Source organism: Salpingoeca rosetta (assembly GCF_000188695.1).
Source record: "Salpingoeca rosetta unplaced genomic scaffold supercont1.7, whole genome shotgun sequence".
NCBI classification, from domain to species: domain Eukaryota; class Choanoflagellata; order Craspedida; family Salpingoecidae; genus Salpingoeca; species Salpingoeca rosetta.
Window position 1 is genome coordinate 962,740 of NW_004754927.1, and position 26,642 is coordinate 989,381.

Below are 26,642 nucleotides of genomic sequence, written 5' to 3' on the forward strand. Positions count from 1 at the left end.
CACACACGTACACACACACACAGCGAGTCCCAGTGGTCGCCAATCATGGGCGACTGGAGCGGCGGTTCCGCGTTCCCGCTGTGGTATGCCCACTACGGTAAGTCCATGGCTTGAGCAACACGGGGGGCCGCATGGCAGCCACAGCTGTGGCCACTTGATTTCACAACACCTGTGCACTCATTTCTTGCGATCGCGTCGTGCCACTTCTTGCAACACCATCACCATGCTACGCACTTGCACTTGCACTTGCACAAGATACGACCCGCCTTATTCTCACTCACCTACTTCCTTTCAACACTTCCCTACAACCCCCCCCCCCTTGTTTTGCCCACACACAGACGGCTCTGCGTCCTTCTCTGACTTCCGCGCGTTTGGCGGCTGGAGCAAGCCCTCCATCAAGCAGTTTGCCGGTGACGTGTCCATGTGCGGCGCCGGTGTGGACAAGAACTGGTACCCGTGAGCACGCCTTTATTCACATGATGTGAGCAGCGCGTGTTGGCGTGACCGCCTGCTCGCCCGCTCGCCTCAGCAACAGCAACGACTTCTTGCCATTCACATGCGCGTGTGCGAAATCATGGTCTTCCCCCTTCTCTCTTCTGTTTTCTTTGCATGCTTGCCTGCCCGCCCTGTCTGCTTGTTGCTTTGCCTTTTGTTAGTCCACCTCTCCTGTATGTTTCACCACTGTCACCCTTGCCTTGCCAAAGCCGTGTGTTTGATCATCCCCCCTCTGCTTCAACCGCTGTCTGCTTCTTGCCAACAAACAGCCCGTGCATCTCAGCTTACGCTTTGTGCTGCTGGGCTGCTATGTGGCTGGCTGTTGGCACACATGAAGCATGCGTGGTGATGTGATGGGTCCCGTGTTGCTGTCTGTTGCAATGCCTGTGATGATCCTGTCATACACGTGCACTTTCCTTGCTTCAGCGAAACTACCGTCACAGCATTTGATTGCGCTCTTCATTGAGGCGTGCTTTGCCACTCTACCACACAACCACAGAACAAAACATCACACACACACACACACACACACACACACACACACACACAAACAAACAAACAAACAAACAAACACGCACACACAATCACGCTCGAAAACAGCTGAGCAACCAAGCAAACTAATCGCTTGATGAACGGCGCCTCTTGGCGGTGGTGCTGCCTGTGTTGTTCGCATCAACGGACGTGTCAGCCTCGCCAATGTCTTCCAACCTGTTGCGCAGCAGGTGCAATGCACGCCCAAGTCATCAGCACTGTATGCAAGGGGCAGGGGGACTTCTCGGACGAAGAAGCATGGGGAGATACACACAGCCTGACCAAACAAGAAGACAACGCCCCAAATTGGGATGCCCTTTTTTCACGTTCTCAAACGAACGCACACGCACGCACGCACGCGCGCACCTACCTTTCGACTTTGGCCTTGCAGAAGAAGCAATCGCTGTTGCTCTGAAGATGGCGGGAGATGCACAGGCGGCAGCTCGTGTGCTGGGCATGGGATGCAAGCAACAGTAGGAGGAGAAGAAAACCAGTGGGGAAGAGAGAGGAGGGAGAGGCAGGTGGGCATTGACTGCACGTGAATCCTCCTGGTGCACCACCGCACAGCGCAGCAAAGCACACATATGCTGCGTTTATCCTCACACAACCACACACAACCACACATGCGCACACACACGCACACACGCACACGCACACGCACACGCACACACACACACGCACACACGCACACGCACACGCACACGCACACGCACACAGGGCTCCACAGACTACGCGACACGCACCTCGCAGGGGATGAACTTGACTTCAATGGTGTGTGCGTAGCAGATGGGGCAGAGGTCGCCGTCGTCCGAGGACGTGCTGTCCGTCAACTGGCGTCGTGCTTTCTTCTTCGCCTGCTCCGCTGCAAGCGACCGCAGCCGCTCAACAACACCAAGCACCTCTGCACGGTCCTCCGCACTGACGCGCTGCAAGGGGCTGTTGCTTGCATGCAACCGGTCGTCAAGGGACGTGAGCACCGCCTCCGTCAGCAGCGAGTTCTCCGAAACGCGCTCCATATTCTTGTCGGACATGGTTGCCAGCGCAGTGACGATGCTGAGGCTGCACAGGACCAGGCCGGGCACGCTGCACTCCGCAAGCCCAACGCACGACGCAACAATGTCGGCGAACGTGTCTGTGAGGAACAGGCGATCAATAATGTGCAGGGCAATCTCAGCAACCTGCACCGTGCGCAGCGCGTTGTCCGGGTGCGGCAGGCTCTCGTCAAAGATGGACGGGCACGTGCGTGCGAGAAACTCAAACAGCTGGAGGACGCTGCCGAGTGCAGAGTAGAGGAGGCGGCTGCGCTGCACGTCTGCCACCAGGCGCGGCCCGGCAAACTGCTTGGCCAGCTCCTCCTTGATGGCGCTCAGCCGCTGCCACAGCTCCGACGATGCCCAGTTGGGCTGCTCCAGCGCCGCCGCAACAAACTTGCCCACCAGCTCCCGCTCGGCCTTGCATGTGGCCTGCCACGCCTCGGCCAGCGGCGGCGGTGGCAGGCCCGCTTCATCCCGAACCAGCCCGTCGCGCACGCGCACAACCGCTTCGCCGCCCAGCCCGTGCGCACCCAGCATGCTGCTGAGGATGACGATGACGCGCCCCAACGGCTGGACCTCCTCCGTCACAGAGAGCATCAGGTTGCGCAAGAACAGGAGCAAGAGGTCCCGCTCCGAGCACAGCAGCTCGCACATGTCGTGGGTGTGGGTGACGGTGGCGCAGGACCAGTCGCAAGAGCGCATGCTTGGGTTGACCACCTGATCGCTCACCAGCCACGAGGAGAACACCTGCAGCATCCGCGTCGCCACGCGCCGTCCGTGCTCGTCCCGCAGGAACAGCAGGCAGTGGCGCGACGTCGCAGAGAGGTGCATCTCTGCCGTCGCCAGCCCCATCATGAACATCATGTGCTGCACCGCAAATCCAAAGCTCAGAGACACCAACCCGAGCGCCTTGCCTTCCTCCAGCCCTTGTAGCATATTCAGCAGCTGCTCGGTAAACACCAGCAGCTTGTGCTGCCGCTGTGTGCCGAGTCGCAGTGCGCGGCGGCACATGAGCATCTTGACGTCGCGTCCCCAGCGCTCCGGCTGTGTCAAGAGGTCTGCCTCTTCCCGGTCGTCCTTCGACCACGGATCAAACACAGCCGGTGCCCAGTCGTCACGCTCCTCGCTTTGTGGCTGCTCCTGCTCTTGCTGCTGCTGCTGCTGCTCTTCGCTGGCTGGCTGCGGTGGCGTCGTCTCATCACCATCACCAGCACCATCACCACCGTCACCCTGGTGCTGCTGTGGGCGCATGGCAGCCTCAAACTTGAACGCGGCGTCGGCAATGAGGCGTGCCCACCGCGCGTCCTCCAGCACCCCGCGCAGGTCTTTCATCATCGCTGACAACACCATCGTCAGCATCAGCATCAAAAACACCTTGCGCGACACACCGGCGCTGTCGCTTCGCTCTGGCAGCGGCGGCAGCTCCCCTGCATCAGAGCGCTTCTTGTACTCTGCGCGGACAAAGTCCAGCGAACCGCCCAGCCGCTCGCCGCCGAGGGACGGCCCGCGCACCGCCGCAAAGAAGTTGCGCGCCTCTGCAAGGTCCATCCACGCCACGTCGCCGCTGGCAAACAGATCGTCCTGCATCAGGTGTGACACGAGGCCGAAGAATACGCCCATCATCACGGGCGCTGGGAGCGACAGCGACTGTACAAACAGGCTTGGCTCGCTCGCCTTCTGAAGGAGCTCCCACAGCATGGGCAACACGGTGTTCTGCTTCCAGTCGTCCACGGTTGCGTCGGGCCCAAGCTTGTCCAGCCCAAGGCCGATGAGCGCGCCCCGCTCCCGGTCCACCTCATCCGCCGCCTCCGCATACCGCTTCGGCAGCGACATGTCAACCCCTTCGCCCTGTGTGTGTGTGTGTGTGTGTGTGTGTGTGTGTGTGTGTGTGTGTGTGTGTGTGTGTGTGTGTGTGTGTGTGTGTTTGTTGCATCCAGCAAGGAAATCGAACACAAGTTGGTGAGTGGATGAATGCGGTAGCTTGACGGCACGAGCAAACTCGAGAGTATGCGCCGCGAAAGCAATGTGGCGGATGAGTACATGCAATCACCACGTGATTGTCAGCATGCAAGTTAGCAACTGCCCAACCTCGGCGAGGTGGTGGAGGGCGTTGTAGTGCGGGAACATGCGGTGGGCATCGTCGCTGGAGACGTGACGGTCCAGAAACAGCGCCAGTACCATGCAGCAGTACGCCATGTCCCCGTTGAACTGCTGCACATGTATCTTGTACAGCGTTGGGTTCCTGGCAGCGCGTGTATGCGGAGACAGTCGTGTGTGTGAATGTGTGTGTGTGTGTGTGAATGTGTGTGAATGTGTGTGTGAGTGTACAAAGGATGGAAGGGAGCAGATGTATACGAACACCGAGCACAAGTAATGCTTCGGGACGAAAGCGGTGTGGATAGTTGAGGAGATGTGGCAGTGCAATGCAGCCACGTCAACACGCGACGTACTCGAGAACAATCCGCGCCAGCTTGATGTACTGCACAGCTCCTGTTGTCATTCACACACACGCACATGCGCACACACACAGGCATGAACACACACACACACAGGCATGAACACACACACACACATGAACACACACACACGCATGAACAAGCGAGATGACATTATCAGGAGCAGGAACTGGTTGGGGTGCAAGAGAGGAGCGCTGATCCCAAAACAGGCCAGAACAGCACGAAACGCGAGCCGCCAAATCGACAACAAGCCTGGTTGACGTGAAAATACAGAAGAAAAGGACAGACAGGCACCCGCAAGCACACGTGTCCGTACATCCTGCACACGCAAGACTTAACATGACCACAGGTGCATGGCGTTGCCACACGCACCTTCTGTGACGGAGGTCTTGAGCGTGGTGACGGATAGGCGGAGGAGGAGCGTGATGAGAAACTCCTCCGCGTGTCGGTCCTGCGCCAGCAGACAATGGCATGGGTGGTTGACAGTGGGGTGGTTCCAGGTGGTGAACAACAGCGCAGGGCGCAGGTGGCAGGGCATGGTCACGATTGACGCGACTTGGGTGTGAGGCGGCACTCAGGGGCACACGCCCATCGACCCAACGCAATGCACACATTGCGGCATGGGCGGTGGTGGACCGGTCTTACCCCGAGAACTTGCACGATGGACTCGAGCACAGTTGCAATGCGCTCCTCTGTTTGATGAAAGTGTGGAAAGGCGTCAAAAAGAAGGTCACCGCTGTACAACAAGCACCTTCCCATAAACAGTGCAGCACAAACACACATACACATACACGCACAAGTACACGCACATACACATACACATACACATTCACATACACATACACATGCACGCACACGCACAAGTACACGCACATACACGTACACACGCACGTGCACATACACAAGTACACGCACGTACACACATACACATGCAATTACACGCGGGTGCATCCCTGACCTTGGTCGGCGGCGAGCCACTTGAAGAACGTGTCAATCACGACCGTCTGGACAACGTGTTCGTCCGAGAGAAGCGGCCCGAGCGCATCAACAAGGGCGGCAGTGGCCATGATGGCGTCCATCTCGGCATCGGCGCCCATCGCATCCGCAAACCGCCGTGGCGCCTCCTCAACCTTCAGCAGCATATCTGGTGGTGATGATCGCAGTGGTGATGGATGGGTGGTGGCGATCGTCGGGGTAGTGGTGGTGGTGATGATGACAATCGGGGTAGTGGTGAATGGTGATGACAGCTGCAGTTGCAGCGAAGCGTGCACATGATTGACACGCATGAATGCAAACAAGGCACGGCAAAACAAGCCAGCAAGCCACCAGCCAACCAGTGCCATGTCAGCACGACCACATATGAACACCCTGCTCGTGCTAACACACACACACTCATGCACACACGCACACGCACTCACTCACACATGCACATCAATACCACGATGTGCAATGCCGCAACACGATACGCAGTGCTAGAACACTCCACATACAAGGACGCTCACCGAAGATGGTGCGAGCACGGTGAATGGCCGATGTGGGCGGGGCCTGGAGCGGGCTGTGGCCGGCAACCGGGTAGTGAAACGGCGCCTGCCCGACGTTGACAAACACCATCCCGCCATGCGCCACAGAGACGCCCGCGCAGTAGGCCAGGCGGTGGCCCACGCGCACCTTGTCAAAGGCAACGCCAAGGTCCCGGCCGTTCCTGCAGCGACCATGATGATTGAGATGAAGGTGCTGAGGTGCACTGAAGCACCGTGTCGACACGCATGCACGCACACACGCACACACACACGCACACACACACACACACGCACACAGCATACAAGGGTTTCACACCTGTAGTAGCTGATGGTTCCCTGATCAAGGTCGATGCAGCAGCCAATGACGTCGCCCTGGACCCAGTGCTCGCCATACTTGCGGCTGCCCACGTTCCACTTTCGCCGCCGCATCCCGTCATATGCATACGAGTCTGGAGGGACAAGGAAAAACAAATATACACACACATACACACACATACATACACACACATATACACATACACACATACACACATATATACACATACACACGCACACACAAACACACGCACAAACACACACAGGCAGAGTGAGTCCTGTGAGTGGTAGGAGTTGCAGCAGCCATGGCAACAGCGTGTCGATGGAAAGAAAAAAACGTCGTTCACGAAACAATGCTGTTTGTTGCGCGTACCTCGCGAGTCCCCAACACCGTCCGATGCTGTAAAGCGGCAGGCTGGAGAACACCAGCCGAGTTGCTACACGCGAGAGTGAATATGGTGTGTAAATGAGGTCTGCTTCTCAACACGCCACAGTGACGCACACGGTGACAAACATACATACGCACACATACACACGCATACACACGCGTACACACATACGCACACACATACGCACACACATACGCACACACATACACACATACACACACACATACACACATACCCGCGCGCATCCAAACCCACATACAAACACAAACACACAGACGGGCTTACGATGGTTTCTGGGGTCGTGACGATGACGACCTCGAACATCCATTTGCCGGCGCACACGGCGACATCGGACCGAATGGAAGGAAACGCCCGCACGGCCTCGACACAGGTGAACTGGCGCGTGCGCGGCGTGTATGCGCCCAAGCTGAACACGGTGAATCCAACACCCGCTGGTCCAAGCCGCTCCTTTGTCTGCGACCCATGTGGGTGAGTGAACAAGATCGAGGCGAAAGAGAGATCGACACGTGTCAACAAACATGAGGATATCGACACATGCAAGCAACATGGCGAGGAAAAACGTGAGGGCAGCGGTCAACAACGACAAGAACTGCACGAACACAAAAAGGCCCCCCTAACGGCTGTCGACACACCATTTCTTCGTGGGCTGGGGCCTCAGGCACTCGCGGGATCTTTGCCTGCACAATCCTCTCCGTCTACAGCACACGCATATGTGATGATGCAAATTGGCGCCAACAACCATGGTCATAAGCGTACGCGTTGCGTGCGTGTGCGTACGTGTGTGTATGTGTATGTGTGCGCGCGTGTGTGTGTGCGTGTGTGCGTGCGTTCACACGAGCACTCAAACACAAAGATGCACACGCATACACAGCAGGCACAGGCTGTGTTGTCGAGAAGGGACAGGCGTGCGGGCCCAAGTGACAACACACCACGCACATACACACATGCACGCTCATCACCGACCGTGGCGAAGCTTGGCGTCGACGTGTCATACGGCGACACATCGCCGAAGCAATACTCCTGAATCAAAGGGAAGCAAACCAACAACACACCGCAGGAAACACAGCATCGACGCACGGTATGCTATTAGACACTTGCTGCTTTTGAGACAGACAGGGGTGGCTTCCCTGGTCGACACAAAGCACAAGCACCCAACAGCAGCAACAACAGCAACCAACCAACAACAAACGTGTCATCATCGACTCTCACCAGCACAGCACTGTCCATGTTGTTGGGGAAGAGAAAAACCGCCACAGCAGCGCGGCGTCCTGTCTTTCCTCGCAACAGCACAAAATGCATTTTCAAAACGTGGTTGCTTCCTTTCCTTTCTTTTTTTGTGTGTGGCTGACTCACAACTCACGCCACCGACCAATCAACGCTATCTTCTCCATCACCGTCCCTCAACACAATAACAACCAAAGTTGCTGTTGGTGTTGATTCTTTGGTGTTCAGATCAGCATCGACCACCACCTGTGCTGCTGGTTTGTTGCACGCACATGCACACAGAGCGTCAGCCCAACCACCGTGTCACTGTGTCACACCACACCACACGATCAGCACCAGAACCGAAACCACAACAACACCCACACCAACAACAATATCAACAAACAACAACCACAACCGGACATCCGATCACAGCTCATCATGAAGGGGCGAGGGAGTGGCCAAGGCAGTGGCCACCCCGTGGTCGTCGCCGTTTTGTTGGCCCTCGCGTGCCTTCTCGTGTCCGCACGTCCCACACTGGCTCGCAAGGACCGAGACTTCAAGCCACACTCCCAAACCAGCCTTCCGTACGTCGTTGCCTCTTGTGTGTGTGTGTGTGTCATGTGTGTGTGTGCGTCATGTGTGTGCGTGTGTGTGTCATGTGTGTGTGCGCGCGTGTGTGTGCCATGTGTGTGTGTCATGTGTGTGTGTGTGTTCGGGTACCGTGTACATTGCGCACTTCAGGTTTCGATGACATCTCACACAAACACACAAACACACACGCCCTCGCACTCACTCTTCTCAACCCGCACGCAACCACAAACCCACGCATGTGCACGCAACGCACACAGGCTCAATGCTGGGCCGGGGGTGACGATGGACGAGCTGAACAACGTGCGCCAGAGGCTGGACGTGCTGCCCGACCACCTGTTCGCCATGACCCACAACAACCTCATGCTGCGGTTTCAGCTGGGCGGCGTCGTGTGCGGCCGAATTCCAGACACCGCGTTTTGCCTGCAGAGCCTGCCCACCACGCGTTGGATTGGCAGCATCGTCACACACTACCCACTTGGCGTGGGTAACCTCACTGTCACGGACGTCTCCGCCTCTGGGTTCCGCCTCACGTCCACGTACACCCTGGACGTGTCGCGACCAAACGAGACCATCAGCACGGGCGCCATATCCATGTTCAGCCAGTTTCTCCCGCCAACACAGAAGGACATTATGACGCGCGGCGAAATCGAGTTCACCTGCGCGCGAAACATCACGGTGCCGACATTCCCCCACCTGAGCCTGGGCATCGACCGTATCATGGAGGATGGCATGGTCGTGCACCGCTACCGCCTCGTGGCCGCCCACCACTGCGTCTGCTCAACACCAGACCCATCCTCCCCCTCATCATCGTCAGCAAACGGCGACGGTGCCTCCACCTCATCCTCCTCTGCAACCACACCTCTGCCGCTGGCGTCGTCCACAACCGCCGGTTCACCATCCTCCTCCTCGTCAACATCAGAGCATTTGCTTGCACACCCGTCTTGCGAGTACTTCAACACCACGTACAGCTACGCCTCTGCGATGGACGAGTGGGAGCGCAAGTCGCCAGACCACAGCTACCAGGCGCACAAGTGCTTCACCCGCGTCTCGGGCCGCCTCTCAATCTGGGCCGGCATCGGCACGCTCCTGATTGCGCTCATCTGGGGGATGGACGTCTGGCTCGGCGTGCCCCTCATCGCGTGCGAGTCGTGCACGGGCGCAGACAGACATGTGGACGAAACGTCCACCTGCCGCGGCCGCTGTCTGACGTCATCGGCACCGCGGCACCGCCTCCACCCCATCGGCACTGCACGCTACATCTGGACCTTTGGCTTCCTGGACGTGCTCACACCGCCCGTAAACATGCTTGAGCGGCGTGACTCCGCGTGGGCAACCGCTGCCGGGTTTGGCATGATGAGCCTGACCATCCCCTTCGTCTTCAACGGCGCGCTGGAGCTGACACAGATCCTTGAGCTGCTGCTCTTCTTCACGCCCATCCTCCTGTGCCGGCATGCGCGCGTGCCGTCCATCGGCTTGTGCCTGGGCTGCTTCTTCTCCATCATCGCCCTGGGCGAGATTGGCACGCTCATGGGCTGTCTTGGCCGCACGTCCTCCTTTGTGAACCTCATGGCGACCCTCCCCTCCCTGCTCTGCGCCATGCTTGTTGTCAGCTGGTACGTGCTTGAAACCAAGCGCCGCTTCGTGGCCCTGTGGCTCTGGTTCAACGACCGTGGGCCCAGGCCCGTCTCCTGGCGCGAGCGCGCCCTGCTTGCCCTTGACCGCAGCGGGTATGTTGCCAGCCTGCTTGCCGACAAGATCAAGGTCAGCCTTGGCGAGTCGCTCACCTGGAGCGCGTTCCGCGCCACCATCCTCGGCCAGGACAACTACAGCGTGCCCACGCGGCTGCTGACGGCTGTGATCCTGGCCATCAGCTGCCTGGTGAGCCTGCTGCCGCTCACCATGTCCTATGCGAGCCTGGCCGGCGCTGCGGTGGAGTGGATCATGTCCATGGGACACTGCTGCTCAGGTGTGCAGTGCGACCCGACACCGGGGTCCAGCCTGTGGATCAGAGACGCGTTTGACCTCGGTTACGGCATCCAAGTTGGGCGCGGGCACTCGTGCTCGCGCGACCAGATTGTTGTGCGCCGTGCCGTGAGCTACGGCATGACTGTCAGCACCTCTGTCACCGCTGTGGCTGTCACCTTCTCGCTGCTGCATGTGCTTGTTGTCTACCGCAAGCGCATGTTTCTTCTCTTCCGTGGACGCCCCGATTTCATCACAAAGCATGTCCCCATGGACAAGAGTATCGGCAGCACCCTCAAGTTTGGCGGCACGCAGGTGTGTATCTGTGCGCGTCTGTGTGTTTGTTTGTGTGTGTGTGTGTGTGCGTCTGTGTGTGTCCGTGTCTGTCTGTCTGTCTGTTCGTGCATGTGTCTGTGTGTGTGTGTGTGTGTGTGTGCGTGCGTGTCTGGCTGGCTGGCTGGCTGGCTGGCTGGCTGGCTGGCTGTGAGAGTTAGTAACTGCATACGTACTTGTGCTTTCCTTTGTTCTTCTTCCTCCATCTCCATCCTTTCTCACCCCTCACCCAACATACTCACACACACACACACACACACTCACTCACTCACTCTCTCTCTCTCTCTCTCTCTCTCTCTCTCTCTCTCTCTCTCTCTCTCTCTCTCTCACACACACACACACACTCACACTCACACCACATGTGGCAGGTTGCGAGTGCCATTGGCGGATGGGTGCTGGGCACATGTGTGCTGACGCTGCTGATTGGCTTCATTGCCATCTCCACCGTGCTGCCGTTCATGAACATCTACGGCGACTGGTTCTGGCCCTGGTGGTTCCAGTTTGTCATCTACAACCACGAGACCGGCGCCCTCGGGTTCCCCGTCATCCTGCTCATCAACTACTGGCTGCTGCTGTTCTGCGTGCGGTTTGTGTTTGAGATCTCCAAGAAGGACCACGGCCTGCAGCGGCGCGGGTTCTTCCACCTGATGGACCTGATCCAGTTTATCTTCTACATCCTCAACGCGCTGCTTGGCCTCATCAAGCGTGCCGTCACCTCCATGGTGCTGCAGGCCGTGTTTGTCAGCCGCATGGACAAGAGCCTCATGCCCCGCAAGTACGAGCTCACGGACAAGTCGTACGTCGCCTACTTGGGGTTCATGCAGCTGGACTACTACTACTCCCACCCAGTGCTGCTCACCGCCGTCTACTTCTTCCTCGCGGGCACCCCGCGCGACCGTCGCACAGCACGTCGGCTCGGCATCCGCCTGTGGCGCTCCCGTAACCGCGGCGACCGCGTATCGCTCTCGCGTGTCACGTCCAGCCCGCGCAGCCCTGACAGCGGCGGCGGCGGTATTGAGCTCACCAGCAGCATGGAGTCGCCTGGCTTGCAGCTCGGCGGAAGCGCCTCGTATCAAGACAGCATCAACGGCAACGGCGCGTGTGTGCCCGAGTACACGTGGCGGGTGCGCAACCGGTTCTGGCTGGCCATCACGCTGCACAACAACCCGCAGCTGAAGGAACAGCGCAGCCACTACCTGCGGGCCAAGGCCGAGGAGCAACGGCTGAAGGAGCTGAGGGAGGCCGCCAAGGTCATGCGCAGCCGCCGCATGTCGCTGCACGAGATGGCACATCGCGTCACGCGCGCGTCCGCACACGTCGCACACACGCTCGCGGGCCTGCGCTACCACGCCATGGACAACCAGCCCGCAAGCACGGCGGAGAGCGGGCGTGACTCGCCAAAGGCCCTGCTTGCCGACAGCGCTGATGGCACCAACGGCACGAATGGCACAAAGGCGGTGGCGAGCGGCAACGGCTACCATGGCGGTGGTATTGGGTTTGGGCGGAGTGGGAAGAACAAGTACCTGCGCCACTATCGCCAGGACAGCACAGATGATCACGATGACGATGATGATGACGATGAAGGCGAAAACGCCTACGATTACGGCGATGGTGGTGGTGGTGGTGGTGGTGATGGCGCGAAGAGCAGCAGCGACGATGTGCATGTGCAGCACCGCCAATATGATGTGGCAGACAGCGATGGCGAGGCGCTCGACTACACGTGCCCGCCCAACACGCTGCTTGACCTGAGCCAGGTGCACCTGCAGGAGGTGCAGCGCAAGCAGCAGCGGGCCATGGAGGACGAGGACGGCCTGTACGAGGAGCTCGCAGCCTTCAGCGCCAACCTGGCCGTCGACTCTCGCAGTGGCAGTCGTGGTGGTGCTGATAGTGGTGATAGTGATGACGACGCAGGTGGTGATGTGGCGCGTGCACGGCGGGGTGTTGGGTCGTTTTCGCCAACAGCGGGAGTAACTACAGCGACGTCGGCGCCGTTATCAGCAGCAACGAGCTGGAACCCAACACGACGGGCTGGCGGTGTTGGTGATATAGACGGTGGTGGTGGTGGTGGTGGTGGTGATGAGAGGGGGCGTGCGCAGTCGGCGCGGTTGCGTTCACGGGTGGTGCGGGATGATGGTCGGAATGGCGGTGGGAACGGTGCTGGTGAGAGGCAGCGCTCCATCACGTTTGCAGACCGCCTCAGCCAGTCCACAAGCTCCCAGCTTTGAAAGAAAGGTGCGTCTGTGTGTGTGTGTGTGTGTGGGTGTGGGTGTGGGTGTGGGTGCGTGGGGGGTGTGGGAGTGGGTGTCTGTCTGTCTGTCTGTCTACCTGTCTATGTCTGTGTTGTGTGCACGTGGACAGCCGGTTGCCTACATCCCTCGCTCGCGCCACCTTTTCCGTGCTGTTTCTTCCCCGCGTCACCTCACCAAGTGCACTGTTGCACGCCATTGCTGTTGCTTGTAGAGCCCCCCACCCCACGCACGACACCTCACGATACCGGTTTTGTTTGCCGTGTGTAGCAGAGACGGAATCAGTTGTGGATGCTTGCGTTGATTTGATGTATCTAATCGAAGTTGATGGTTGACCTTTGTTTGTGTGTAACAACTTCTTGTTTGAATAATTTCTGTTCCCCCCCCCCCAACCTGCCCTTTCTTCGCCCGCTTGCGTTTGCGTGGCTGTGTTTCGTGCGCGTGTGTGTATGGTTGTTGAGTAAGCGCACAGACGCTGCTCTCTAATAAAGCAAGCAGCTACAGCAGCAACTACAGCAGCAGCTACATGCACGACAGAACAAGAAAGGTCTATCCTAGTGGAAACAAGAGGAGGAAGGGAAGAGGAGAGGAAGCCTGCAGCACAGAAGACTGCAGTCAAGGGCAAGAGTGTCAACACATTCGCACACACACACACACAAACACATTAACGCGTGCGTGAGCGGCCGTCACTTGTCCTTTGCCGATTCCTTGGCCTTGGTTGCTTGACGGTGTTTGGTGTCCTTCTTTCCAGCATTCGTCTGCTTGGTGTCAGTGCTGCCGCTGTCTTCTTTGCTGCCCTCCTTGCCTTCTGTTTCTTTCTTGGCTTCCTGTTCCCGCGTTGCCTTTTGCAACTCCTTGACAAACCTGACAGTGAGGATGTGCAAACACGCGAGTCGCTGATGATGAGATGGTTGGTGGTTGATTGTTGGTTGTTGGTTGTTGGTTGGTGGTTGGTGGTGGGAAGAGTGGAGCAAGGAGGTGCACGTGCACACACACAGACACACAGACACACACACACACAGACGCACACAACACACATGTACACCACACACACGCACGCACGCAAACACTGCTGCACTGCTTGCCAGAGTGCGCTAACCATGCCATTGCGGCGGCGAGGCCAATGGTGAGGAGGAGAAGCACGATGACGTGTGGGTTTGGTCCAAAGAAGATGAGCAAGCCCACATTGTTCAGAAACAGTGCAATGAACGTGATGCTGAGGAAGCGGATCACCCCGCTGTTCACGCCGGGCATGAAGATGGACTTGACCACCCCTTCCAGGCCATCGTCGCTCCAATTCGACACATCAGGCAGCATCATGGGGGTTGTCTTCGCTTGTTTGGTTGGATGTGGTGGTGGTTGCAAATTGCAACGTATGGTGTGCAATTTCGTGCAACCTCCCTGCAGGCAACCCAAGATGACCAAAATGTTTGCTGCGGTGACTCTTGTCCTGGCGCTTTGTTGGCTGGCTGTGCTGTCCTGTTCACGGCACCAGGTTGCACTTGGAGCTGTGATTGAAGAGGACAAAGATGGAAGGCTAGTCATCAACACCACGGACCCGGCACAACCCGTGTTGGTGAATGGGGTCGACGTGCAGGCAGTGCACCAAGAACTTCAGGGGCTGCGTGCAGCTCAGATGGCGCAGACAATGATAGCGAGTCAGGTCTCCACACTATGGAGTGTTGCCACTGGTCAATCACAGGTGTGCGCTATTGGCTTGGAAGTCGCAGCACAGCTGGGAGAGAAATGCGAGACGCAACTGGCCGGGGGTGCCACAAAGCCGTGGACGCTCGCTGCGCGGTTCGCGAACGACGGCGTTGACACATGGACTTGGAATCGGTGCGATCTCTGGCACAACGCTGCTCTGTTGGGGGAGGCCCAGGGTAGCAGCGATTTCAAGGGCCGTGCTTGGCTGGCTCCAGCTAATGATCTCCTCTTCCTCTCAAATACAGGCGAGTGGATTGCATACGAGAACGCGCTGGGCAGCCAATCCCTCGCGGCTCTCTTCACGGAATATCCTACCACGTGAGCACGTGTGCTTCTGGGTGCTTTTCTTTCACGCCTACCCAGAAGAACACCGCACCGAACGACAAGCGCTGCAGCGATGATGTGTTTGTCAACCCAAAGGACTCGGACGTTGGTCCACACCAAAACACATGTGGGTTCGCTTGGGGCTTCCGTCACAACAATGGCTGCCCATTTGACGATGTTGGCTCGTTCGGTTCCTTCGGTCCCAACTCAGACAATCCGAGCGTTGAAGAACCGTCTCTGGGCTTCCTTGGTGGCGAACTTGCTTGCTGAAGGCATGTACATGGAGCTGTACGTGCGCTGAGGGCATGTTCGACTGCACGCCTCTCTTCACGCCACGCATGAGTGTTGCTGTAATTTCGCGCATCTCTGCTGCACCTCTCTTCTAACGCTATCCGAAGCTCGTTTGTCTTGTATGCTTGCTTGCTTGTGTATCCCTCTTCACCTCTAGTCTACTCCTCCGCACACTCTCGTGCTACGGGAGCACGATTCCTTCCTAAGTTCTGAACCGAAAGTTGTACTGGATGGCAATGCACCAACTACCACCACTTCGAGATCCTGCATTGTCACCATCACCAACACCAACACCAACACCAGCCCCTTGTTCTTTGTATACTGCTTGTGTGTGTGTGCGTGTGTGTGTGTGTGTGTGTGTGTGTGGTGATGTCCTTGTTCCTTTTCTCATGTTCATGCCTCGAGAGGACTTGCTCTCTCTCTCGTTGGCTTCATGCCTGCACTGCTGCACTTCGTCCCTTCGCTTTTCCTCCTCGTTCGCTTCCCTCTTCGTTCTTTCAAGAAGTGTCTGAGTCCAGAGTTCCGTCCTCTCAAACACAACAACAAAACTCGTCAACGCACAGCAATGAGATTCTGAGATCAGACAACAGAACGGAGAGACAGGCAGGGCAGGACAGAGGAGGCTTGCAAGCAGCAGAAGAGCTCAAGGCACCTTCAACTGCCGATAACTGCCTGAAATCATTCACAAATCCTCTACAATATAAGCAGCAAGGACCACGCTTTCGCATCCAGATGGCTGGTGTGTTTGGTGTGAGGCTGGCAGAGATGCTGCCTCACCGACGAGGGGACGGGGAAGACTGGCAGATGGTGTCACAGCGCGACGACTGGTCAAAGGAGCGCCGGGAAGCATTTGCTCGGCTCGTGGACACGCTGGAAGAGGTGTGTGTGTGTGTGCGCTTTCGTTCACGTGTGTGTACAGTTTTCCAATTGCCACGTGCGCACGTGGTGGTGTTTGTGTCGTGTGGTTCGTGTTGATGGCTCGAGCTGCGTGGGAAGGCGTGGAGCGGTCAATCTCGTCAAACACGTTGCCTGCGTGCTTCTAAATGGCGAGAGGGAGACTCGCGGTGAGGCCCTGCTCTGGTTTGCAAGCGCCATTGTGTTCGTTTTCGTGCGCGTGCTCTGACATGGCCGTGCTTTGCCGCTGTGTTTGGCTTGCAGGCGTCGTTGGCCGACGAGGCGCATGCCCGCTCAGAGCAGAGCGGCGTCTGGACAACACCACCCGCAGACATGCAAATCTTTGACATCAAGCGGGCGACTGAGCAGCTGCGATACCTGTTTTACACGGTGAGTAGTTGTGGGAGGCGCGCTGGTGCCAGGAATTCGCGCAACCATGGCTTAGCGAAGAGACACATTGGATAGTCTGGTTCTCTTCCGTCTGCTGTGACTGTGTGTGTGTGTGTGTGTGTGTGTGTGTGTGTGTGTGATGGATGACCGATTGCTGAACACTAGCCGTGCCCTGTGTGGCTTGTGTATGTGGCAGATGGAATGGAACAAGGTTTTTCTGAAGTGGCTCATGGCAACGGCGTTTGAAGTCCTGCCCAAACGTTTGCTCATCTTTCTTGTCCGCACCCTCAAGTACCTCCACACGAAGGTATTGTGATGACGCCGTGTGCATGTGTGTGTTTGTGTGTGTGTGTGTGTGTGCGCGTGCATGTCCGTGCGTGCCACACAGACTCTCTCTCTCTCTCTCTGTGCGTGCGTTTGCATGTGTGTTGCTGCTGTTGCTGCTGCTGCTGCTGTCGTTGCCACGGCCAACGATGTGCACGTTGCGATCGCCACCATTCGTTGCCAGGTGCCGGAGGTGTTTGATGAGAGCGGACTGCTCGACTACCACGCACCGGCCCGCCTCTCCATGAGCTCGGCGTTAAAGCGGTGGATCACAACACACTCATCGCCACCACCTCCGCCCCGCGTAAGCTCCGCGCATGTGTTGATGTGCATGTACTTTTGCTTTTACATGTACACGTGCACGTGCTTGTGCATGTGTTTGTTGGCCTTGCCGTGCATGTGGGTGCGTGGTTTTGTTGCAGCGACACATGGTCGCGGTAACACCAACCGTTTCCCTGTTGCGCTGTACGTGAGCAGACTGGCGACGTGTCACGTGATGTGCTCGTGGTTTTGGCGCCTTGCGAGTACTCGTGGGACAGCCCGCATCTTCGCCGGTGGAAACAGCTCTTCCAGCACTCATGGTGAGCGCACGCGCGCGTGTATGTGTGGGTGTGGGCGAGAGTGCGAGAGAGAGAGAGACAGACAGAGAGAGTGTGTGGGGGGGGGGGGTGTCTGTCTGTCTGTCTGTCTGTCTGTCTGTCTGTCTGTCTGTCTGTCTGTCTGTTCTGTCTGTGTGTCAGTATATGGGTGCCTGACGACTTTTGTGATACACCTTTGCTGTTTGTCCCCCCCCCCCCAAATCTCCCGCTTCTGGTTTATTCCACCTCTCCTTTGTTGCGTTTTGATACGGTCTCACGACCACCACTGCCACGCCCTTCCTTGGTCCACAGGCTCGTTGAAGCCGTCAACGTCACAATGTCCTCCACAGACGACACGGCGCTCAAGAAGGCGTTTCTGGAGAAGGTGCAATTGCTATGTCCTGATGGTGGTCATAATCCTGCTCGTGCTTGTGCTCGTGGTTGTGCTTGCGCTTGTGCTTGCGCTTGTGCTTGTGCAAGTGTGCAAAGGTTGTAAGTTCTTTGGTCTTGATCCCACCCGTCGCTCATGCTTGTGCTGCGCACTCCCCCCTCGCCCCAAACCAAAACAACGACAGCTGACCTCGTTACAAAAGCAGTACCCCACGCGGAAGCTCGTGCTTGTTGGCTTTGGCGTTGGCGTCAAGGTGTGTGTGTGTGTGTGTGTGTGTGTGTGTGTGTGTGTGTGTTTCGTGCTCCTGGACGTGTACTCGTTTGTCAGGTGCTGCTGGATACCAACCACGACATACATTCACGCACACGCATTCACGCACACAAACACACATTTGCGTGCATTCATATGCATGGCTACACTTTGACAGGTGATTGTGACTGCTGCCCAACATAAGCGCGTCGGTGGGCTCATCTGCATGGCCATGATCCTGCAGAGCAAATCCCTGGCCATGGAATCGTACGTTGTCTTATCTTGGTCTTGTCCTGCCTTGTTAGTCTTCACTTCACTCGCCTGCACGCGTCTGTGGCTGTCAACCACATTGCCTCACGCCCCCACCCCCAACCACCACCAACTCCCACACATTTGCAGGAGTATCGTGCAGAAGGATCTGCAGCAACTTGAGTCGCCTGTCGCGTTTGTTGTCGGTACTGAGGCCCGCAAGTCCTCCGTCAAGGCCCTCGAGGAGGTACGAGGCGATGGTGATAGTGGTGGTCGGTGTCACTGTAGTGGGGATGGCACATTCGCTCGTGTTTCGTGCCCAGTGCGTCATTTAAGCCACACACACACACACACACACACACACACACACACACACACACACACACACACACATCACATCACTCACACACACATCACATCACTCACACACATATCACACCACACCACAGGCGCGGCCGCAGATGAAGTGTGCGCGGGAAATCATCTCTGTGCCTGGCGGGGACGACACGCTGCGGGTGCACCTGAACAAGAAGAAGGAGCTGCGGATGACACAGGATATGATTGACAGAGTGAGTGGGCCCTCACGATTGTGCTTGGCTTGCTGGTTGGATGGTTGTCTGGAAGTTTTGGTCGTGTGGTTGTTGTCTAACGCTGGCTCCTCGCCAACACACACAATTTCACAATCACACAATCTCACAATCACACAATCTCACAATCTCACAATCTCACACCCACACAATTTCACAATCACACACACACACAATTTCACAATCACACACACACACACACAATTTCACAATCACACACACACACACACACACACACACACACCACGCGCGATGCTGCTGCGCTGCAGCAAAAGATGGGTGTTCTGAATGTGTTTATCAAGCGATACGTGCTGCGCATCCCGGCATCCGTCCCCCAACACACCGTACGTCTCTGATCCATCGCCTGTTCGCTTTGCCGCCTTTTCTCGCTTCACCCCGTTGCTGCCCCGTTGCTTCCAGGGCAAACACCGCACCCAACTCACCTCTTTCCTCACACAACACCACTCCACACCACGCCAAACGACATGTGCAGGCGCAAATGATGCAGTCTGCCAAGCGCCACGCCGCGCTCTTTGACGAACCCGTGAAGCAGGCTAAGGCGGACACAGCAAGCAGCAAGTGACCACCTGCGAAGATACACCACGCGCCCTGAGCGCTTCCACTGCTGGTCGGTGGCCATTCGTCGCTTCCTGCTGTTGGTGTTTCTCCTTCATCATCGTATCGTCTCTGCTTCTCGCTTTCGCATGCTCCCTCTTTGTTTGTTGCCACTTGCAGTGTGCTTTGCTGTTGTTACCCAATCTCTCTGTCCCTACTCTGTCCATACACGTTGTAAAAGCGATCATAGCTGTCACTTTACGTCTTCACATCCCTGGTGGTGGTGGTGCTGGTTTTACGAGGGGGTTTGCACAGCGCTAAGCGGAGAGGTACAACATAGAAGGGGTGGGTAACATCAATTAGCGCTGAAGCAGGACAGTAAGATGAGTCGTGCTGGCTCGTACGGTGAGCGAGCAAACACGAACACATGCAACAATACACAAAAAGGGGGAGAAACCAAAAGCACACACACACACACACACACACACACACGTCACATCACATCATGACAACAGGCACCGCAACGGACCGGAGAGATACGAAAGGCAGAGAGGCAGGTCAGCTACGACACGGGGGAAGAGAAGAAAGAAAAGAAAGACGCCACCACGGGGAGACAGTGCACGAGTAAGAACAGGCAAGAACGGGGAAGAAGGAAGGAAGAGCAGGCACGCAGGCCGGGTGCGCGATGCTGGTGAGCACACACCACCGGAACAACCAGGGTGACGAGCCCAACGGCAGCACGCGCAACTCAGAAACACGCAACCAGCGTGCCATAAACAGGAACAACACAAGTGTACGTCAATTGGACGGGGAAAGTGGAACACGTAGCAGTGGAATCCCCAACAAGAGGGCAGACGAGAGCATCAACAGCAGCGACGAAAGAACAACAGCAAATGTGTACACGCGCGCGTGCGAATCCACAACCATACACAGACACGAGTTAGCTTGAACTCATGTGAATGCAAGAGTGTGAGAGACGGGCGTTTGCCGTTGCGTTGTCATTGCTGCGTCTACTCCAGGGAGGCCTTGTACTCGGCGACGGCCTGGTCGTACTCCTGCTTGAGCTCCTGCGCCTTGAGCTGGAAGGGCCTCTTCTGCTCCTCCGTCATGCCGCGCCACTCCTCGCCGGTGCGCTTGGCTGTGTCACTCACGCGGTCCTCCGGGTACTGGGCGCGCAGGGCGTCGCGGCGCGTTTCTGCAAACACAAAGTACGCCGACTTGGGCTTCTTGGGCGCGTTGGGGTCCTTCTTCTTCTTGCTGTGGGACAGGAAAGCAAGAACTGTTGCGTGAGGGGTGATGTAAAGAGTGGTGGACGCGGATGATGAAGGCGAAAACAACGGTTTGTGCTTATTGGCTGCAAAATCAGGCTACAAAAAAGGTTCACTACACCCGCGTGCATATTCACCAGGATGCCATGGACGACAACTCACCGGCGCCGGCCACCCTCCTCGAAGCCGGGAGTGGGGACGTAGTTCTTCATGGCCTCCTTGTAGCGCTCGCGGTCAGTGCGGGCCATGTCGTTGTATGGCTTCTTCTCTGCATGGGCCAAGGAGACAAAAAGACAAGAAGAGACGTGCGTAGTGCGTATGAGCGACGATGAAAAAAGAAGGGCGAAGGAAACGAGGAAAAAGGCACCGAAAACACAGTTGGCAAGCGCGCAACCAGCCAGTGTCACGAGGTGACAATCACCATCACCAATCTCTCCACGCAGCAGCAACAAGAACATGCACGTGAGTGACTCGTTTCTGACTGACGTTCGTCTGTGAGCTGGCGCCACTGGGCACCGATGAGCTTGGCAACCTCTGTGACGCTGGCGTTTGGATGCTGCTGCATAATGGCGGGGCGAACCTCCTTGTTGAAGCACTGTGGTGGGAAGCGGAGATGCAGTGCAGTTGCAGTGGAGAGGATATGGAGGTGAGGGGTAGAAGCGGCAGCGCAACACTCAACATGGCACAGGGGCATCGACCCAATGCGTGCGATATCAGCCAACGCTGGGCTGTGATTGTGCCAAGCACACACACACACACACACACACACACACACACACACACACAAACACACACGTTTGCAGTCTGCCACGCACCATGTATGGCGTGAGGGCGCCACGAGGTTTGTTGGGGTCCTTCTTGCGGCGGGCACGGCGCTGCTTCTTGACCTTCACACTGCAATGGACAAGCAAGGCAACAAGGCACTCTATGGGTGAGAGGGAGGGGCGGGCTGGATAAACATGGGGGGGGGGGCTGAAGGCTATCGGTAACACAAGATATCAAGTCAAAAAAGACACGCACACACACACACACACTCTCTCTCTCTCTCCCGCAAGACTGAAACGAGTGACAGCAGGCGGAACGAGAGAAAGTAATGCAGAAAAAAAAAACACACACACAAGAGGCACAGAGGCACTTACGGCTTCTCCTCGATCTCAGGCTCCTCCTCATCATGCTCGTCGTCATCGTAGCCGTCGTTGTAGTCGTCGTAGTGCTCGTCGTCGGAAGACATGATGGCGGTCTTGGGCTGTTGCTTGCTGTGTTCCAGTGATCGGAAAAAGGGTGACCTGGAAGAAAGCACAGGCGATGGATGATCACACAAGGCGGGATCGCAAACGCAGGAGGAGACATGGGAGGAGACAAAGAGAAACCAAAGCGCGTGTGAGTGATCGAGATCCAGGTGATGATGGTGTGATATCCAGGTGATGGTGAGATCAAACTGTGTGGTGTGTGTATGCGGTGTGCGTGCCAGAAGAAGGCGCGCGCGCAAATGTGGATGGCGCCAAATGGCCCATAACGGTCACACGTGGGAACAGCATCGGATATGGGTGGAAAGGAACAATGGCCGCGATGGTGTGTCAAGACACAAGGCACAGCAAGCAGCCAGCAAGAAGAGGGGGAAAAATGAGGCATGAGCCACCCAGACCACACGGCTTGGTGGTGGAAAGGGCTGGCTAGCCAAGCCAGGTATCAAAGGAGGTGCACAGCGGCAGCCATCCGAGCGAGAACAGGTGAACAAAGGCAGCAGGCATGGTTAACGGCAGGGCAGATGAAGCCGAAAACGGCCGACACGAACCAAGATGGCTGGCGTGTAACCACAGTTGAGGGATTAGAAAGGAGGGGGGAGTGCAAGTGGGGGGGATATGGGTGGAGAGGAGGGGGGAGTGGGCCTTGGGGGTGTATGGGGGGAGCCAACCACAGTAGCAGGTGGTTTTCAAGTTTTGGCGGTTTTTCTCCGCTGCACCGCTGTGCACACACACACACACACACACACACACCAGAGGCAGCACGCAGCGCACACACAAGAGAGAGAGGAGGCGCACCCACACACAGCACACACACAGAGGAGACAGGCGTGGGGGTTTGGCTTACCAGGCAGTTGTGTGTGTTATGTGCACAAGAGGAGAGTGTGTGGGAATCAAGCCGCAGCCGCGAACGCACACGAAGGCAGAGAAGAAAGCAAGCAAGAAAGAAAGAGGCAAAAAGGCGGGCAACAGCTTTCTGTGTGTGTGTGTGTGTGTGGCAGGGAAGAGGAGAGAAGGAAGAAGGCAGAAGAAGCGCAGGCAACGTCAAAAAAAAAAAAAGGAGCGCGAAGCACAAGCAACAAAGGGAAAAGGGCGCGAGGGTGCTTAGTTATTGAAGCGAGAGTCGCTATCCACCACCACAAGAAAACATCGTAACGACTCCAATATACGATTCGCTCAACGGACGCTGTGCGGAATTCATGGAAAACATCAACGAAAAACGGACAATAACAGTGGACTGCACCATAAAATGTGAAAACCGGACATTTGTCCAATCACAGCGACAGCGACAGGCAGATATGAAGGAGAGTGGAGTGAGGACGACAACGACGATGACAGTGGTGATGGTGGCAGCGGCGGCTGTTGCCTTGACCTTCTTCAAGCTGTCCTTTGCGCCCTCCTAGTACGTCACAGGGAGAGGGGGGGGGGGGGGAAGGTGGCTTGGGGAGGGGAGGAGATGAGGTAGTTGTGGATCAGTGTGGTCGTAGGTGTTTGTTTGTTTGTTTATGTGTGTGTTTGCATGTGTGTTGTGTGTTCGAGTGTGGGTGAGTGTGTTAATGTGTGCTTTGTGTATGTGTGCTTTGTGTATGTGTGTGTGCGCTTTGTGTATATTTGTGCGTGTGTGTGCATGTTTGTGTGTTTCTAAGTGTGCGTGTGTGTGTGTGTGTGTGTGTGGAGTGGACGTGTTGTGCAATGTGACAGACACAGCATGCCATCGCATGTGCATCGTGTGCATGTGTGGTACGCGTGTGCGATGCGCTGCAGTATGCGCATGACGCACCCTCACAAGCACCCATCCAACACCAACAAACACAAAACAACACCCACCCAAGCCGATCGACAGACTTTGAGGTGCACCGAAACTGGCTGGCCATCACATGGCAGCTGCCAATCTCGCAGTGGTATACCGAGGTATGTCGCTATGAGCACACCTCGTGAAGAGAGCAACAACAACAACAACAATCACAACAACAACAACAACAACCACAACAACAACAACACTGTTTACTCGCAACGACGCACTGGCGTGCATGTGTGCGTGTGTGGGTTGGAGGAGAGCACTTTGCAACGATGCGCACATGTCACCGCACACACTCACTCACTCACACACTCACACTCTCACACGCTTTCACACACACACACACTGTCACACACTGACACACTCACTCACACACGCGTGTGCTAGGCCACGTCGCAATGGACGTTGGATTACCCGCCATTCTTTGCATGGTTTGAATATACGCTAGCACATGTGGCGCAGTTCTTCGATGACAACATGCTGCATGTTGAAAACCTCGAGTATGCATCCGAGAACACCATTCTCTTCCAACGGCTCTCCGTCATTGCAGCAGACGTCGTCCTCATCATCGGCACAATCATGTACGCCTTGATGAAGCTTGTGCATGCGTGCGTGTGTGCGTGTTCGTATGCATGTATCTGTGAACGTGTAAGGTGTTGATAAGGTTGTGTGAATACTCATGGCTATGTGTGTGCATGTGTGTGTGTCGTCGTCTCCGTTGAGTGTGTGGGCGTAGTCACCGCTTGCCCTCCTCCATACGCATGTTCTTAACTGTGCATTTGTACTTGTTCGGCATAGCACGAAGGTGGGCCGTGGCAGTGGAGGTGGTGCTGTCGACAGCAGTCGGGCGACAGTGGCGTCGCAGCTTGCCATTCTGTGCAGCTTTGGCCTTTTGCTTGTGGACCACATCCATTTCCAGTACAACGGCTTTCTCTTTGGCATCCTCCTCATCGCCCTCGCAGCCATGGCCCAGGTAGGGAGGTGTGTATCTGATGCGTGCATGTGTTTGTGTGTGGGTGTGTGGGTGTGTGTGTGTGGGTGTGTGAGTGTGTGTGTGGGGGGGGGGGGGGGGGTCTATGTCCGTCCGTCTGTCTGTCCGCCTGTCCGCCTGTCCATCTTTGTGTGTGTGTGTGTGTGTGTGTGTATCATTGCTTCAACCTTCCGCACCGTGTACTCACCTTTGCCTGCCTGCACGTGTTGCCATGCAAGGGCCACCACGTGTGGGGAGCAGTGGCGTTTGCTGCGCTCTTGAACTTCAAGCACATCTACGTCTATGTTGCGCCAGCCATCTTTGTCTTTCTTCTGCGCAATTACTGCTTCCACAACACTCTTTCCTTGCGTACGTCTGCGTGCGCGTGTGTGCGCGTGTGTGAGAGTGTGTGTGTGCGTGTGTGTGAGAGAGTGTGTGCGTGTGTATTCCTGTGTGTGCGTGTGTGTGTGTATTCCTGTGTGTGCGTGTGTGTGACCTGCTGCCATGGATCAGTTGGCAAAGGGTTTCATGTACACGCACTGATCTCGCTGCATACACTTGCACACGCAAACTCAAATGCGCTCGCCCCTCCTCCTCCTCCCCCTCCTCCTCCTCATCATCTTCTTCTTCTTCTTCTCCTCCTCCTCCTCTTCCCCATCTACCGCTCTCCTCCTCCTCCTCCTCCTCCTCCTCCTCCTCCTCCTCCTCCTCCTCCTCCTCCTCCTCTTCCCCATCTACCGCTCTCCTCCTCCTCCCCCTCCTCCTCATCATCATCATCTTCTTCTTCTTCTTCGTCGCCATCACCATCGTCGTCACAGGATCGTTTTCCATGTGGCGATTTCTGCAGCTGGGCGCGGTTGTGCTGCTCGTGTTTGCGCTCTCCTTTGGCCCCTTCGTCTACATGGTGCGTCCACCCAACACGCACGCACGTGCATATGTGTGTTGTAAACCACAAACAAGTGTTTGCGTTTGCATTCAAGCACGCACCCATGTGACCACCTCCCACACTGTCAACAACACCAGCCCCACTGCCACCACCAGCGTCATTCGCCAACTCCCTTCTTGTGCCCTCACCCATCCATCCACACATCCATCCCATCACAGGGCCAGTTGCCCCAGGTGCTGTCACGCCTGTTCCCCTTCAAGCGTGGTCTCTGCCACGCATATTGGGCCGCAAACACCTGGGCGCTCTACAACGCCCTCGATAAGGCCCTCCTCTTCGGTACACACGTGTTGGTTGGTGTGTGTGTGACGGTGGGTGGGTGGGTGATGATGTGTGTGTGTGTGTGTGTGTGTGTGTGTGTGTGTGTGATGGTGTGTTGGTGTGTGTGATGGACTTGACTGATGGCGTAAGTGATGCATGTCGCCATGGCCACGATGTAGTGATCACCGTCACATCACAATGAAGTTGATGATGATGATGATGATGATGATGATGATGATGATGATGATGATGATGATGATGATGATGATGATGATGATGATGATGATGATGATGATGATGATGATGTGTGTGTGTGTTGCGGCAGGTGCACGCAAGTACGGCTTCGTCAGCGTAGATGAACACACGCCCGCAGCCTTCACCGGCGGCCTGGGTGCGCTCACATGTGTGTGTGCGTGTGTGTCTGTGTATGTGCGTGTGTTTGACCCAACACGTGCCTGCGTGATGCAAGCAAGCAACGATGTTCATCACGACCGTGCTCGATGCTGCAGTCACGGACGAC

At 56.6% G+C, this 26,642-nt stretch overlaps 7 protein-coding genes across 7 annotated transcripts in view; 4 read left to right on the forward strand and 3 right to left on the reverse strand.

Moving 5' to 3' along the window:
• PTSG_11981 (uncharacterized protein) overlaps positions 1 to 915 on the forward strand; it is a 2,474-nt gene extending 1,559 nt beyond the window's left edge. The window contains exons 3-4 of the mRNA XM_004995764.1: positions 24 to 97; positions 339 to 915. Of these exons, the coding sequence (XP_004995821.1) occupies positions 24 to 97; positions 339 to 460 (196 nt within the window). The 3' untranslated portion in view covers positions 461 to 915. The remainder of the gene's footprint in view (positions 1 to 23; positions 98 to 338) is intronic.
• Positions 916 to 927: 12 nt separating this feature from the next.
• Positions 928 to 8,030, reverse strand: PTSG_03239 (uncharacterized protein). Its single transcript, XM_004995765.1, has 15 exons — positions 7,971 to 8,030; positions 7,725 to 7,781; positions 7,394 to 7,456; positions 7,026 to 7,214; positions 6,725 to 6,788; positions 6,353 to 6,485; positions 6,019 to 6,218; positions 5,475 to 5,660; positions 5,162 to 5,208; positions 4,889 to 4,967; positions 4,511 to 4,550; positions 4,149 to 4,302; positions 1,770 to 3,908; positions 1,397 to 1,476; positions 928 to 1,203 (listed from the first exon to the last, which is right to left on the reverse strand). Exons 1-15 carry the CDS (start codon positions 7,986 to 7,988, stop codon positions 1,113 to 1,115), a joined length of 3,540 nt encoding a protein of 1,179 aa, XP_004995822.1. The 5' UTR covers positions 7,989 to 8,030; the 3' UTR covers positions 928 to 1,112.
• A 375-nt stretch (positions 8,031 to 8,405) lies between these two features.
• Positions 8,406 to 13,078, forward strand: PTSG_03240 (uncharacterized protein; the record flags this gene model as incomplete). The annotated part of the gene is made up of 3 exons (XM_004995766.1): positions 8,406 to 8,551; positions 8,816 to 10,835; positions 11,222 to 13,078. 3 exons carry the CDS (start codon positions 8,406 to 8,408, stop codon positions 13,076 to 13,078), a joined length of 4,023 nt encoding a protein of 1,340 aa, XP_004995823.1.
• A 437-nt stretch (positions 13,079 to 13,515) lies between these two features.
• Positions 13,516 to 14,507, reverse strand: PTSG_03241 (uncharacterized protein). The gene is made up of 2 exons (XM_004995767.1): positions 14,199 to 14,507; positions 13,516 to 13,963 (listed from the first exon to the last, which is right to left on the reverse strand). Exons 1-2 carry the CDS (start codon positions 14,417 to 14,419, stop codon positions 13,786 to 13,788), a joined length of 399 nt encoding a protein of 132 aa, XP_004995824.1. The 5' UTR covers positions 14,420 to 14,507; the 3' UTR covers positions 13,516 to 13,785.
• PTSG_03242 (uncharacterized protein) lies at positions 14,490 to 19,894 on the forward strand. Its single transcript, XM_004995768.1, has 15 exons — positions 14,490 to 15,124; positions 15,202 to 15,352; positions 15,579 to 15,737; positions 16,127 to 16,300; positions 16,580 to 16,705; positions 16,902 to 17,012; positions 17,214 to 17,333; positions 17,507 to 17,610; positions 17,920 to 17,992; positions 18,183 to 18,251; positions 18,426 to 18,514; positions 18,647 to 18,743; positions 18,946 to 19,065; positions 19,353 to 19,427; positions 19,577 to 19,894. Exons 1-15 carry the CDS (start codon positions 14,517 to 14,519, stop codon positions 19,664 to 19,666), a joined length of 2,166 nt encoding a protein of 721 aa, XP_004995825.1. The 5' UTR covers positions 14,490 to 14,516; the 3' UTR covers positions 19,667 to 19,894.
• A 754-nt stretch (positions 19,895 to 20,648) lies between these two features.
• Positions 20,649 to 22,137, reverse strand: PTSG_03243 (uncharacterized protein; the record flags this gene model as incomplete). Its single annotated transcript, XM_004995769.1, has 5 exons — positions 20,649 to 20,895; positions 21,069 to 21,174; positions 21,393 to 21,501; positions 21,722 to 21,800; positions 22,046 to 22,137. The coding sequence occupies 5 exons, from the start codon at positions 22,135 to 22,137 to the stop codon at positions 20,649 to 20,651; spliced, it is 633 nt and encodes a 210-aa protein (XP_004995826.1).
• Positions 22,138 to 23,481: 1,344 nt separating this feature from the next.
• The window catches only part of PTSG_03244 (dolichyl pyrophosphate Glc1Man9GlcNAc2 alpha-1,3-glucosyltransferase), a gene marked incomplete at its 5' end in the record, with an annotated part of 4,699 nt that continues 1,538 nt past the window's right edge, over positions 23,482 to 26,642 (forward strand). The window contains 8 exons of the mRNA XM_004995770.1: positions 23,482 to 23,552; positions 23,983 to 24,061; positions 24,336 to 24,529; positions 24,747 to 24,921; positions 25,158 to 25,287; positions 25,737 to 25,822; positions 26,023 to 26,140; positions 26,448 to 26,539. Of these exons, the coding sequence (XP_004995827.1) occupies positions 23,482 to 23,552; positions 23,983 to 24,061; positions 24,336 to 24,529; positions 24,747 to 24,921; positions 25,158 to 25,287; positions 25,737 to 25,822; positions 26,023 to 26,140; positions 26,448 to 26,539 (945 nt within the window). The remainder of the gene's footprint in view (positions 23,553 to 23,982; positions 24,062 to 24,335; positions 24,530 to 24,746; positions 24,922 to 25,157; positions 25,288 to 25,736; positions 25,823 to 26,022; positions 26,141 to 26,447; positions 26,540 to 26,642) is intronic.

Coding starts and splice junctions, on each gene's coding strand:
- PTSG_03241 (XM_004995767.1), bottom strand. CDS start 14,419: ATGATGCTGCCTGATGTGTCGAATTGGAGCGACGATGGCCTGGAAGGG. Junction 13,964..14,198: donor CTCGCCGCCGCAATGGCATG/GTTAGCGCACTC, acceptor CCTCACTGTCAG/GTTTGTCAAGGAGTTGCAAA.
- PTSG_03242 (XM_004995768.1), top strand. CDS start 14,517: ATGACCAAAATGTTTGCTGCGGTGACTCTTGTCCTGGCGCTTTGTTGG. Junction 15,738..16,126: donor ACACCAGCCCCTTGTTCTTT/GTATACTGCTTG, acceptor CTACAATATAAG/CAGCAAGGACCACGCTTTCG. Junction 17,334..17,506: donor CGCCACCACCTCCGCCCCGC/GTAAGCTCCGCG, acceptor GTACGTGAGCAG/ACTGGCGACGTGTCACGTGA.
- PTSG_03239 (XM_004995765.1), bottom strand. Junction 6,486..6,724: donor CGGTGTTGGGGACTCGCGAG/GTACGCGCAACA, acceptor TTGTCCCTCCAG/ACTCGTATGCATATGACGGG. Junction 6,219..6,352: donor GGAACCATCAGCTACTACAG/GTGTGAAACCCT, acceptor TGGTCGCTGCAG/GAACGGCCGGGACCTTGGCG.